Source organism: Halyomorpha halys, unplaced genomic scaffold, assembly GCF_000696795.3.
Source record: "Halyomorpha halys isolate HHAL.00 unplaced genomic scaffold, Hhal_1.1 Scaffold2886.1, whole genome shotgun sequence".
NCBI lineage: Eukaryota > Metazoa > Arthropoda > Insecta > Hemiptera > Pentatomidae > Halyomorpha > Halyomorpha halys.
Window position 1 is genome coordinate 86,338 of NW_027112570.1, and position 15,221 is coordinate 101,558.

The 15,221-nt window shown below is 31.0% G+C and overlaps 1 protein-coding gene across 4 annotated transcripts in view; it reads right to left on the reverse strand.

Annotated features, from left to right (window-relative positions):
* LOC106691744 (choline/ethanolamine kinase) overlaps positions 1-15,221 on the reverse strand; it is a 40,664-nt gene that overhangs the window by 5,317 nt on the left and 20,126 nt on the right. For 3 of the 4 annotated variants that reach the window (XM_014437604.3, XM_014437607.3, XM_067050370.1), the window contains exons 2-6: positions 6,552-6,741; positions 5,244-5,472; positions 4,649-4,782; positions 4,153-4,266; positions 253-568 (exon numbers count right to left, since the gene is read on the reverse strand). In XM_014437604.3, the coding sequence (XP_014293090.1) occupies positions 253-568; positions 4,153-4,266; positions 4,649-4,782; positions 5,244-5,472; positions 6,552-6,741 (983 nt within the window). Of the gene's footprint in view, positions 1-252; positions 569-4,152; positions 4,267-4,648; positions 4,783-5,243; positions 5,473-6,551; positions 6,742-12,869; positions 13,128-15,221 lie in introns of those variants that run through there. The other variant, XM_014437605.3, reaches the window with a different exon arrangement.

The following is a 15,221-nucleotide window of genomic DNA, read 5'->3' on the forward strand; positions in this document are numbered from 1 at the left end:
AAGTATTCTCATGGCTTAAAAGGGCCAAACATGCAGAGTATTTAGAACCTGGCACTGATAGTACTAAAACAATTTGATACAAAAAACTAAAGTGCCTTGTGCTCTGTACAGTTTGATTCATACAACAAGATTTTCCCTGTAAAGTAATGGCTAATGAAATGTAAATATTTATAATATTTTTTCTAATGCTCTAAAAAGTGCATTTAACAATAGTAATAACACATCAAATATGTTTAGTAAATTTATATTTACCTTCTGTTTAATGTTTGGTTGGTTACACTGCATTTCCCAAAAATATGGCGGTTCTTCATTACTATAGTCATATACCCATTCGCAAAAGTGATTTGCAAAATCAAAACCACGGTAATTATAAGAACAATATTCAAAATCTATTACAACAAGGCTTTCACTTGTTAGATTTTCATAATCAGGTTCAAAGTCAGGTTTTCCAGTCATTGATTTTTTCCTATTATCAGTAATATTTTTGTTATTTCTCAGAAGAATATTTCCTTCCTGAAGATCATTATGACAAAAAACTACTGGAGATTTCACATTTGTTAAGTAATCTCTGAAAAAACGAATTATTCATTAACAACTAAAGGACCAAATAAATTAAAAAAATTTATTTTCTTTAAACAAAGCACATATATATTGGATGAGAGTCTAACTCATGGTCTTTTGGTCATTTGGACTAACTCACACTTCAGTTTATTTGTCCCCTTGTAATCAAGAGATAGATTTAAGTATATTTCAATTAAGTCATTTATATTAGTAAAATATAACATCACCCTGATACCTCATAAGTTGCCAAGACAAAAAATCTAACCATCGTCAAAAGAATTTTCACTGTCAGAAACTTTTTTATTGGTATTCTAAAATATGATGGTTGATATAAGATGACTCAACGAATGATACATTGATATTTTTTTTAGTAATATAAAAATTATACTGTTGAGTTTTTGGACTTATGAGGCATAACAGTTCAACAATGGACATGGTAAAATGTTCAGTCATGGTCAATTTACTTTTGATTTTCATTATAGTTTGTTTTACATAAATAACTTTTACTTTCATTTAAAGTTAGAATCTGGTAATAATATAATATTATATAATTCTAGCATACCGTTATAAATATTATCCGCAAAATTTAATTATTAGTTAACAGTCCAATCATTTTCATTGAAAAGCAATATCTTCAACGAATAATTCTGTAATTGATAGAGACTATGTTGCTATTTTTAATATCCTTCCAAACTATTAACAAACAGTTATTATTTCAGATTGGAAACCTGTTATCAAATCAATACTGCTTTACTTTCCACTCCCTAATTATAATATGTAAAACATATTTGAAGAGACTGGTACATGAGATATTCCATTCACAATGGAAAGTGTAGGATGTAATTTTTAGATTAAATTAGAAATAAAATTAGGTCAACTTGTAATTTCAATAGATTCAAATATCTTGGGTCAAAACAAGACGATGGTTGGAATAATAACTCCCATTGAACCGCTGCTGTCACCCATACTGCCACAGTAACTGCAACAGGAATAATTCAGGAAACTATGAATGGTACACAATATTGCTGTTAATTATTTGGTGAAAAGAACTCAGAAATTGTCACACACAGAGGAGTTATATACACAGTCCTCACTTAATGACCTTGCTGCTTAGTGACCACTTACACCAACGACCAATTGAGTTCCAACCTGTGTTTTATGCCCTTTCTCAGCTCAAGTGTCAATGAGTGGTGAATGATGACATGCACCGCATAAGAGTACAATAAAGATTGTAACACACTGTTTCAGTCTGTTTCTTCTGATATGCAGTTACTGTATGTAACCTTTTTTTACAGTACTAATCTCAATGAAAAGAAAAAAAGTATGGAATAATCTGAAGAAATCGTTAAGAAACAAAGAAAAGCTATCAACTATGAAATAAAAATAAAAATTTATGTGGCTGGTAAAAAAGATAAAAAAAATAGTATGCAACTTGAAATCACCAGCAGAGATTGAAATGATTTGAGAAAACAAAAAGGGTTGGTTCCTTACAATAATGGCCTAAGAATCAAACAATATCAAGTATCAAACGATAGGTAGATACTGAATCAGCTATGAAAATATCAGATAAAAGTATAATATACAAGAAAATGGAGTTTGGCTGTAGCTGCCGTGGCATTAAGATTGGCTCTGTGCTAAAGTGTGTTTATAAGTGGTTTAAGTGGAGTAACTGTTTTGATTTTTCGAACAATTAAGAGCATTAGTGTATGGTATAAGTATATAAATTTTGAAGAAAATTGGCCAAACCAGAATTGAAATAAAATAAGGAAAGATTAAACAATTTATTTAACTGTAGCAACAAATTTATATAAATACATCAAAAACAAAAATCATGACAAATTCAATAGAAATACCAATTTATTTAAACAATAGTGAGATAGAATATGTAGAGGAATACATTTACTTAGGGCAAACAATTAACATTAAAAGGAAACATGAATATGGAAATAGAAAGAAGAATAAAGCTCAGGTGGTGCAGATATTAGTTTCTCTGAAAGATCTTTAAAAGCAACCTATCACAGGATCTTAAAATCAGAGTTTTGACCACATGTTTATATTCCACGGTTCTCTATGGGGCTCAAACCTGGGCACTAACAAAAAAACTTGGTCTGAGGCTGAATATTATTATCATGCAAATGCAGCTTCTAAAGAGTTTAATGCTAATTAGGAAATAAGAATGAATAAAAAATGAAGAGATTCTTTAAAAAGTAAACATTAAAAGTCAAAGGGTTGAGACTCACTAACTGAAATGGAGCTGGGCTGGGCATTTAGCCAGAATGAAGGACGATAGATGGACCAAGGCTGGCACGGAGTGGATCGCAAGAGAGTACAGCAGGAAAAGGGGGCGACCATATCGCAGGTGGAAGGATGAACTAACACAGTGTGTAGGCGAAACTGGTGGCTGGTTGCAGGGGGACAAATCCAGGTGGAAAAAAGTTATAAAGAATATTTAGTTTTGTGTTTTCCTTTCGGTGTATGGTTCTGAGGACTCTGTTTTGTTATTTATGTTTTTGTATATTTATCTGTGTTTTTCTTTCTTTCTTCTATCCTGCTATAGCCAACTACTGTAAATTCCTCCCTATGGGAGAGGCTTTTGTCAATACTGCTGCCAATAAAGCTATTATTATTACAAGAAAATATCAGCATCACTTGTAGGATGATACAGTATATTCCAGCAACTATCCACCCCAACTGGAAAGATCTTATTTGCAAAAAGAATAAGCTAGAATAATGCCTGGTTCTAAGGCTTTTGAGGTGAGGATCATGTTGTTGCTGGTAGGGAATGCAAGGTTCATGTTAAAACCTTTTCTCAACTATCAGTCTTAATGGCTGGAGAATACTTAGTGATGTATATTCCAAAATTAATATGTATTAATATTAACACTAAGTTGGAACTTTAGAATTCAAATACTGAACATTTTAATAAAGTCAAACATGGGATGAGTGAACTTTTAAAGTGTTCCAGAGAAATTTACCAATAAAAAATGGGAAAAGAGAGATTATGAAGCCAAACTCCACTTAAAATTTTCTGTTTGACTAATACATTCAGAATCTCCACCCTAGAAGGTACAACTAAGTAATTCATCATACTAATCTCCCTTAACTTCTGCATGAAACCCTCTACAGCTCCAAATAAACAAGTAATAAGACGCACATACGCATGTCTTTTTAGTCATAAATTTTAGGTTTGTTATTTTTATAATTTTATGATGATTCTATACTCCTGATTTCTTGAACTATTTGGTAAACAACAAAAATGTCTGAACAAAATGAGGCACTTTTCATGTAAAGTGAGAAATAAACAAATAAATGTGACTACAAGACTGCAATCCAGCAAGATATGATTCAATTTTAAAAATAATAAAAATTGAAACATAAAAAAAAGATAATGATTCTGTAGATGGCATATGTAATATCCTTTACAAAAACACATATAATCTTAGTAAATTTATGTTTGTAAAAACTATTAGTCGTAAATGATTTCAGAAGTTGCTAAAAATGTACTTTAAATAAATGAAAATAAAATTACCAACAATTAAAATCATTTAAGTAATAAGATAAATTAATCAATACTGCTGGTTTGATACTTACTTCAACCAAACGTACTCTTCATATAAATTGATTTGTTCTAATGTATTCATCATGTCTCTTACACTTTCATCTACATTATTTGAAGCATTAATATTGTTTATCTGCCTGATCCATCTATAATAAAATAATTATTTAAAATTATAGTAGTAAAAAAAATATTATCACAACATTTTCTGACATAATTGAAGTAATAGGAATTTTTTTTTTGTTTAGATCATTTAAGCCAAAAGCCTCCTCATTTGGACCAATAGATTTTGAGGATATGATCTTCAACTTGCAATACACTAAACACAGAACCTGTTATCAAAAATTATTTATGCAAAAGGAGTAAAGTAATATAGGGTAGCTATAATATTAATAGGATAGAGTCTCAAAAATAACTAAGGTAAAAAATACAAAACAGAGAGTCTAAATTATAATATCATTAATTCTGCTTGGATAATAGTATTTGCATGTCTAAGAATAAATAATTAAGCTAATAAAAAAAAGAGAGGACCTTTCCATAGTTTGCCACAGCCGTTTTGGTTGTTTGTTGATTGGCACATCCATTAGATGAATTTGTGCCATTTTATCAGCTATTAAAGAACTTAATGTCGCATCTGCGAGTTCCTGCGTACATAAAGGTCGAGCCTGAAAATAATAATAATTAAAAAATGTCATTATTTTCATCTAAATGAATTAAACTTCAATGATACTTTCCAAACTAAAATAGTAAATAAAATAATTGAAGAATAAACTTATCACTTTAAATAATTAAGTCATGGTAAACTATAATTACTGTTAAAAGGATAAAGTTCTCTCACTCTCAATAATACATGAAAACAAATATAAAGTAATGATAAAACAAATATAAAATTAAATTAAATACGATTTTTTTTATACATCTCATTCACTTGTTGTAAAATAATATTTATAGTTATGAATAAAATAAATAAATTAAACAAAAAGTTTTAAGAACCATTATTATCATGAATTGTTGCTGACTTAAGTTAAATAATGAATTTTCAGTTAAGTATGATAAAATGCCAGAAAATACAATTAAGGGCAAAATATTTAATATTACATTGCATAAAAATGCTCAGTTATCTAACCTCGATATATTCTTCCAACCGACCTCCTGGAAAGACTCCATATAATCTCGGTCCTCGTTGACTTTCAGATAACAGTGTAAAAATTACACTTTCTGTTACTAACGTCTCCATTGCTCTTTCATGGTTCATATTGCCATAAAGTCGAAGTAGTAATCGGTCTGGTTCACCTGAAATAGTTTCGGTTCCCTCTGGGAGTGCACAGAAGTATAGATAATTGCTGAGACCCCCACTGCAAATACATAAGAATTTTATTAAATACTTACAGTAAATAAGTAATCGATTAGGAAGGCTAAAGTCAACTAAATACACAGGCCATAAATTAAGTACTTCACCAGTAGAATGCAAATAAATGTATCACTCTTAACTTATTTACATTACTAGTAATTTAAATTAATTATAAAAATGAAAATTAATGGCTAAATCATTGGTTCAAATATAAAACCCTTAAGTGAGTTCAAACATTACTCTAAATACAACAGTAATGTAGTTTTCAGTTACAAGAAGTTAAGAATCGTCTGATTCTATACCAATACCTCTGTCTCCAATCATAATTGCATTTTCGGCTGAATCATCCGTGTAGATTCTAGTTCTGATATTTTTGGATAGGTAGAGTTCATACACACAAGTGCTCAAGCTCTAATTTCTAATGGATTCTAATCCATTTTTTTCTCCCAATAGCTGGAGTGGATGGGATGATGGAAGATCTATGAGGATATTCATAAAGACTCCTCAAATGGTCACACTCTGGAATAAGTGATTGCTATGAACTACTGAGTTGAGTAAGGCTTATTACTGGAGGTCACATGAATTCTAGTAAGAGAAATTTGAGGAGGACTGAGGAAATCAGGAATTATATTTTTGACTAATGAAGCATCAATTCTTTTGAATGTGAAAACCATTCCTCACAATGGAGTTGTTATGCACAATACTACAATAAATTCCTGGGCACTGTAGAACACAACTGGGTGATATACTAACAAAGGAAGATTCCAAATTTAAAAAAAAAATTCACCAACCATACAATCCTTTGGAGGAGGAAATAAGGCAGAGTTGGCCTGAACCTACTGTGACTTGGAGTCCAATTTTTACTCCAGTCTAGAAGATCTCAGGAATAATACTAATGTCATTTTGTTATTCCCAGAATTGGTGAATGAAAAAAAAAAATTGGTATATCTTAGAAAATATGACAAAAAAAAAAGTTTGGTTCCTTAGTATCAATATCAGATGGTCATTTAGATTATGTAAAAATTTAAACTTTAAGTAAAGTTGATACAAATTAGAGGGCAGGAGGTCAAATGGGTCACATACCTTACTTTCCTGAAAATCATATCTTGCGGTGAAATAGAAAGCCAAGCACCCCTGAGGTAGTCTCGGCATAGCTTAGCCGCCTTATCCCTAATGGCTGCTAGGGTGTCTTTCTCACTGATAGCCTCCTTCGGCCATTCTTCCTGAGTGCAGCCTCGAGACACTTCTAGCATCTTAACACCCTTTACACTACCTAAAATATGCATATATTTAAATTTATATAAACACTACAAATACAATTAAAAAATAATATATGACTTTTGTCAATAAAAATCAAATGCATTTAGTTTTGATAGTTATCCTTCCGTTTGTATATATTTTAAGAGAGTTCTAATTGTATATATTTTAAGAGATATTTTTTTTTTTCATTTATTAATTTATTTTTATTTTTATTTTATTTTATTTTAGTATGAATGTGATCATTCATCACTATTACCTATTGCCCATAACTGTGTGGCAGATTGTAATATCTATCAATAAATAAAAAGTATTTGAAAAAAAAAAAGTTTTGATAGTTCATTGTAGCAATGTTTGTAAAATTCCTATTTTTGTAAAGTGTAATCACAATCACAAAAAGTATAATCACAATATTTCAATATTAGGAATTTTACTTAAGTTTAAATACTTAAATATTATAAGGATCTTGTTCTAGAAACAAGTGAATAGCTACAAGACAATAAATAGTAATTGATACAAAGAAGAGTGTAATCTTTTGAGATAAATAAAAAGAGCAAGCAATTTTTCTTCAGTTTATTTTTAAAATAAACTCTTTATTTTAAAAATTCTTATTTTGGAAAATTATGATTTATTAACATACATTTTCAGTCAATAGTAGCTCTATCAATGTAATGCTAATTCGTAATGATGACTGTTTGTAAGAATATTGGTAAAAAAATAATATTAAACCAGATACCAAAATACATATTTCAACTAATACTTTTGAAGCATTAAAGTAAAACTAAATGTACGATTAATCATATTTTTTGGAATGTTATTAAGTTTAAAAAGTAACATGTTTACAAACAGATATTCAATACCACCAAAAGAAATTTCATAATCACCAACTAAGATAGGATTAATTATGTTTCAGAGTAAGTGAAAGTTCTGAATAGGGGACAGCCATGATAAATCCTTTAATGAAATGTGTTTAATACTGAAGTTTTTAAAAACCATGAACTGCTCACTGTAGACACATTTCCATCTGTGGAGAGGTAGCCACAATTACTACAGTCTAATCTTTTCAGTAAGTCCCTAATACCTCCTGTTTCTTTTTCCCTTTCTTCATTAGACATTTTAAATACAGATTTGATGAAAAAGTTGTGAATTTTGCACAACTTAAGGTCTTTTGCCAATGAATAGTTCCAAAAAACATCATCAAGGATAGATTATATATAGGATAGATAATATTATAGAATATAGAGTTTTCTATAGCTGAAGAATCTTAATGCGAATCTATTTTCGAAGTTAAATGGTTCAAAAATTTTCTGTTGTAAAGAGCTTTAACATTTATGGTAATTCCATGACCTAGTGGCTGAAATTATGAAGTTGTTTGAGGAGATAAAAAAATCATTTAACATTTTTTTACTCTGGGATTGAGTGACAAGTAGCATTGCATTGAAATAATAAATTTTCCTTTTTAATCTTCCCATTTAATTGTATATATCCTTTTTATTGAGCGCCTATTAAGTGCCAATAGGGTTGGATTTATTGCTTCCAATAACAGTGATTTTTTTGATGTTTCAATCATTAACGGTATACACGTTTTAGACATGTTGCCACTTCAAAAATTTGAAGAAAACTAAATCAAAATGAAAATGAGTGTCCAAAATGAGCAATTTTCTTAGAAAAAGGGAAAGAGGCAGAAGACACTTGATTTAAATTGTGATAGAATAATGCATTTACATGAAATAATTTGAAACAAATCTTACAATATTCTAAAGTATAAAAAAATCTATCAGGGCCCTGTTGTTTCATAATAAAGTACAAACTAATACTATTAGTCTTGTAGATTTATCTTAATTTAATTACACTGACTTGTACAATAGTAACTTGTACTTTAGTATTTTTTAATTCCTGTAGTATCACTAATAGTCATCCCTATCATGAAAAAAATAAGTATTAGTGTCAGTACTAAGTAGTTTGTATACTTGTATTATGAACTAATACTATTAGCTTTCATTATGAAACAGGGTCCTGGTGGTCTTAAAATTGTTTTTTGAGACGTCTTTCTTTTCATCTGCTATCTATAGGGGCCCTTACAAACCTGTTTCTAAAGCATTATTTTCATTTATTCCTTCAATAGTATACTTAAAATTGTTCTATAAATAGAGGTGTCCTAATTAAGAGGTCTCACTGTATTAAAAAAGGTATCAATCATACCAATAAAGAAACAAACAAAAACAAATACAGTTGAGAACAATGCTTATGGCAGAGGATAGGTAGACACAGCTAAGTTTCATAAGTATGTTTACTTCATAATTACTTAACATGACTTATTTCCGCTCTATTATATGGTATTGTGGCACAGTACTACTCTCACTTACACCTATAATTTAACTGAACAGTACTGTATTCTAAAAAAATTCCTAAACTAATCAGGTCTTAGACTACCATATTAATCATAGCCAGTTTTTATTCTCCTTCACTATGGTAGGCAGACTCATCAATTTTAACTAGAACATAGTTTTCATTAGAGTAATCAAAAATTAGGTAGGAATAACTGACTTTTTTCTCATCTTGGGTTCTTGTACTATAAAGAAATTAAGTAGTAAGTGGAAGACTGAAGGGATAGTCTCTCTGGGCCCCCATTAAACAGTAAATTCACAACTGAAAGTCAAGCTCGACCATTATAATTTATGAAACAAACATATAATATAAGGATATTACATGATTAGTATATTGTGCAATATAAAATCTTTCGTATTTCTATAAAAATAAAAGCTGGTCGGAGGGCCCCCACAGTTACCAAAGTGATTCGCGTATCTTCATATTGTGCCCAATCTGAAATGTTAAAAATGCCATTGGGGGAAAAATTTCGTATCTTTTAAATTTGTGACCTATTCCGTCAAGTATATCATTTAAATAAAATTGAACATCGCGGACTGTTTTTGGATGATAGAAGGCGGAGAAGGAAGAGGAATACAAACATAGGGAAGAGGATATCTCGAGGGATTTAAAGGAGACATCTCGGACAGGTCTAGCAATAGATCAATAACTGGAGCTTTTTACAGAGGCTGTCAGGTTAGAGTTTGAAACTATCTAGTCTACGCCAGCCACATAGCCATAATTTTAATTTGGAGGCAGGATACAATTGTATAAATCCATTATCCGACATAATTGTGTCACTTCAGCCCCTCCCCTCTAGCTTAAGTGCCTAAGTTGAGCTACTTAAATGTACTAATTGAAATTACACGCTTCATGGTCGTATTAATATTTTCAACCAAAGGAAACTTCTAATTTAAAAAAATGACTGTTTAGTTTTTAATAAAACTAAAAATGTTATATTTATACAAAAATAAATGATCAAGTTCTGCTACAATCCGTGAAGATCCCCCTGTTCCTGATTTTTGACCTGTGTAATCAAATGGAGATATTGTAACAACTGCGCGGTTCTTTGATGGGTATCAGAAATTTATTATAAGTCGGTCACACATGGCGAATCCACGACGTCTGTCTTTCTCACACTTGTGTTACTGGATTTCGCTTCACACACAGTTCATATAGGTCTATCATTCACTTAGAGTATAGCACGACTTCTAGATGACACGCCTAGTGAGGCTGGCCCTCTAGACGGAGGTGGAGACGAGGCCATGTCGTCGGATTGGCTGTTTCAATCTGACAGCCCTGACGAAGCCCTGCAAACTGGGACGAAACGTTGGTTAACTTTAATACCTTTATTGACCTTCACCCGGACTATCTTCCTACATATAGAAGGTTGAGCTAGAAGAATATTAAACTAGTATACATAAAATCTGAAGGACTACCATTAAAATAAATCAAGTTAATGTTTGGCGAATTTTATTTTGATCAGATTGAATCAATGAGATTAAATGATAATTGTATTAATCACATGAAAAATATCCAGAAATAAAAAATTGAAAAATAGGTTTCAATTTAAACCTTCCAATTCTCGAAAGATTCACTCAACAATTTACATATTCTTATCACATCATATGTAGAATGAAATAATCTCCTACGATTTTGATGGTCAGAAGACTTTTGACATATTTATTGGTAAATCACTAATTGCCACCAAGAACAAACACTGCGAAAGAACTTTAAGTTGAAAGTTTTTTAACAAAGAATTCTGAAACAATAAAATAACATGGACATAAATTTTTTTAATGATAATTTTAATTTTCCTGTAAGATATTACTGTCCATCGGTCTCGGTGTTCAATTATTAGTAACAGTGAAAACCTAAGCATTAGTTGGAAGATAAGTTTCAATTAAGAATTTTTTATTAATTAATTAATCCATAGCAATATCCCAAAGTGATGGTATTTAGCTGTGATGTTAATACAAATATTTAAAAACAAAAGTTTTCTTGTTGTTTCTTACGATTTGTAATTTTTTTTTTTGTTTGATATCAAGGGGCCCTAAAGAACGCCAGCAACATTTTGAAGGACAAAAAAAAAAAGATATACGAAAATAGTCTTTTAAAAAGGCCTTTAATTTCCAAATATTCAAGATAGTTGCACATTAAAATTCTTTGAGATCTTTCTAACAGAGGGAGGTGAGGCGTCTCCTTAACAACCTCAGGCCTGAAACGCTGCAGGTTCGATCCCGGCTTGGGCGGGTTAACTTTTATTTTGTGGCTATCCCACAGGACGAAAACTCTACCCCCCTACTCTGATTGGAATAGGCTCTTCTAGAATAACTCCTGCTCCTAGATATGAGAAATAGCCAGATAAGGGGTAAACAACGAAATAAAAAAAAACTTTAACTTTATTGAAAGTGACAAAGGATTGCTTCAAATGGTATTTCATTGGAATGATCCATATTATAGCATGTACAAAAGTGCGGGGTTCCAAAAGGACCCCAGGGGCTTACTAAAGCTAACAATTGTTGATAATTAAAATAACATTTTTTTTTTATTAAATAATAGAACATTGCAGCTAAGGGAAAATTGGGCCCTTATGGAATGGGGAAAGAAAAGGGATCTTATACTCTCACCCTCATGATGACCCAGCGATGAATTTTCTTCTTCGTGTTACAAAAGAAGCTGGAGTCACGATCCCAACTCCCTTAGGCTCCCTCCTGGTGCCAGAAATTCGATCTAGAACCGGGATTTCAGACGCCAAATATTTGGAACTGTTGAAACTCAACCCCTCTGGTTGCCTAATTCGTTCATTAAAAAAGTATATATATTAAATTAAACATTAATTCATACACGCTATAACTTATAATTTGTACCGCAATTACAAACAATTCAGGCTTATTTAAATAGGAATGTGAAATTTATTTGTTCCTTATAATACCTTCCATGAACATTACGAAATTTCAGGTAAACAGATGAGGTTAAAGACATCAAAGTATTTACACATAACTGTAAACAATTTTTTAAACAACTGTATCTTCAAAAGATCGCTTTAAGTCATTTTAATTTAAGTTGGTAATCCTTTTAAGAAAGCTATTATGGAGACCCTATCTGAGATCATTGCTTAATATCTGTTGTAATGGTTATCAACAAAACACCCAAGAACAAAGCAATAAAGAATGTCATTGGCTTTATGGCAGGTTTCCTTTTGAGCTAATATGTTTTTTCTTTTATTCATGACGTCTTTGGTCATTAAGTCATCAGCTATAAAAACAAAAACTATTTTTCTATAAACCTTTGTCCTAGTTTCTATTTAAATCGGTCGGTCTAATGCATTGTCGGATCTAAGTTCTTTTTTTTAGTGAATCATTTAAATTCCCGAAGATATGCAAGTAAAAGATGCAAATTAAGGAAGGGGAGGGAAATATGATTTTGTAATTCTTGAAAAACTATTGCAAGCATGAATTGTTAATATATCGATTTAATATTAGTTCCTTTGGTTATAACCAGATTCATTTACAGATAAGAGAAAAAAAAAGGATGATTTTGAGAATAAAATAAAATTTAAGCTACATTCAAGAATAACTTAATTTATCAAGTTATGGTTCGAAAATATATTGTTATTTGACAGCTCGGAACGTTATTTCCTTGATACTCTTTGCTTTCTTCACGACTCAAAGACGAACTAACAGCTGGTATTTCAAGGGTTATGTAGAAAAAGGTAAGGATGAGACGAAGTAGGATTAGAAATAGCGCGACATGATGAAAGAAAATGAATCCTACCGTGAATAAAGAGAAACATCTACCAGATCCCAACTTCAAGAAGAAATCCATTCCTCCAGTTCAGCGCATCAGTCCACTGAAGAAGCCCCCTAACATGGAATTCTAGCTGAAGAAGCAGGGAAGATCAAATCCTGCATTGGAATATCACTCGTTAGCAATGAACCAAGAAGAGTAATGAAAAACTAACTAAAGTAGGTTCCATTCAGAAATGAAGGTCATTGTGGTAATATTTTTGTATAATTATTCAATTTTTTTTATTGGGAACATATGATCAAACTGTTATATAATTCTTTCAATTAAATTTGGTTTGTTTGTTGAAACATTTGCTTTGAAGTTCTTAAGCAATCCATTCATGGCTCAACATGTAGGCCTTAATTGCAGGACTAAACTGGATATCGAACTATAGTTTGATTTCGGATGGGGATAAGGAGTTACATTTGGTGCTTTTGAACTGTCTGCTCTATATTTCGAGTCGAGAGAAATGGGGTTAACAAGAGCAGATGAACAGCGGATCAGGTGAAATTATCTCTTTGAAGGGGCTCTTTCTAATGTCTAGTAGAGGAGCGTGTAGGCACAGTATCTCGCTATCACTGGATAGATGTTGAGAGGGTTACACGAATTTTCTCGACTCCCGGAATTTAGTCTTCTCCGAAAGTCCTCATACGCGTAAGAAAAAACCTGTTCTTGGGCAGGTTGAAATTGAAATAGGCCGTGTATAGTTGAAGGAATAAAGCGACCACCTCGTGACTGCAGCGGTGCCGGTTCGAATCAGGCCTGGGGATTCAAGTTGTGACAGGCGAAGTTAGAAAAGAAAATCGGATACTTTGTGAAAGCGAAGGTGGGCGAACCCATTCAACATTGAAATTAAGTTGGGATGGCTGCGAATGGGTGACCTTGGGCATCTCAACTAGAGGATAAAGGAAATGTTATCATTAGGGATAGGATTTTTATGTGCTAAAAAATCCGAAATATATACATAAATATGTGCTAATAAATTGTCAAATATTTAAAAAAATATGTATTTATAAATTATGTATTATTCAACAATATAAATTACTAATTAATTAGTAATTTTATAACTTAAAAAAAGTTACATAAATATGTATTTATTATATATTATATGAATAATATTTTAAAGAAATTATGTTAAAATATGTACAAAAAAATGTTCTTAGAGAAAAAAAGACATGTTCAATAACAAGACATTAGTAATTGTAATTAAACTAGGGGAGTGAAACAAGACTAAGATGAGAAAGGACCATGGGAAGAGGGGAAATAGAGAAATGGATTGAGGAGTAAACAAACAAATTCTAGGAAAATGCTACAGGAATAAGACCCTTGCTCTTTTTAATTGATTCTGAGAAATTCTTGATGTAATTCTGTGTGAAAATTTATTATTGCCACTGCTTTTAATTTGTGTTCAAAGATGAAAATATGGAATTTTCACGCACTATTTATGATAAATGATAAATTTCACCTTCAAGTTTCTAGCGTTCTCTTGATTTTTACGTAGTTACTGCGAACAATGTATTTACAATTGAACAAATAATTTAAGGAAATACATGATTCAGGACAAAATATCTAAAAATATGTAAAAAATAACAAAAATTTTAGAAAATATGTGATTTATAACAAAATATGTAAAAAAGGCCAAATATTTAAAAATATGTGAAATAAAAATAGCTTCTTTTGGCCAGAAATGTCTAGAAAAATCTTTAGTTAGTAAGGAATCGAAGATATCATGAGATAAAAATATATGAAAACATAAAAATCCTATCCCTAGTTATCATACTAGTTAGTCTACAACCTATTTGTACAGTCAGAGTAAAACGTTGGAGATTTATTCCACACTATAAAGCTAAAAAAGCTATTTCATTTTTTAATGAAAAACAGATTGTAAAGCTGCATTATCATAATGGATTGTTTATCCACCCCTTCCCCCCCCCAAAAAAAAGATGCCTTTAAGAAATAAATATGCCACGATTATGATGACGGATTCTTATGATAACGATACAATAAGTTAGGAAATCGGCATTTCATTGTTGTGTCTGAATAGAAAAGAAAATTATTGTTGTCAACCAATAAATAACGGCAAGTAAAAAGTTGGAATATTAAGTGGCAAAAATTAAAATATTTCTTAGTATACATGGATAAGTAGGGACACTAAATTGTTTAATATAGCTGGAAAACCCGGTGTAAGTTATGTCATTTCTCCCCCACCAATAAATTAGCAACGTCCCTGTCGCCACCGAACATTCGGATGGAAACGATCGTTAAGCATCATTAAATTTTTTAATTATACATAATAGTAATAATAATTATTATTATGGTGTGTAATAAAATGAGAAAGAG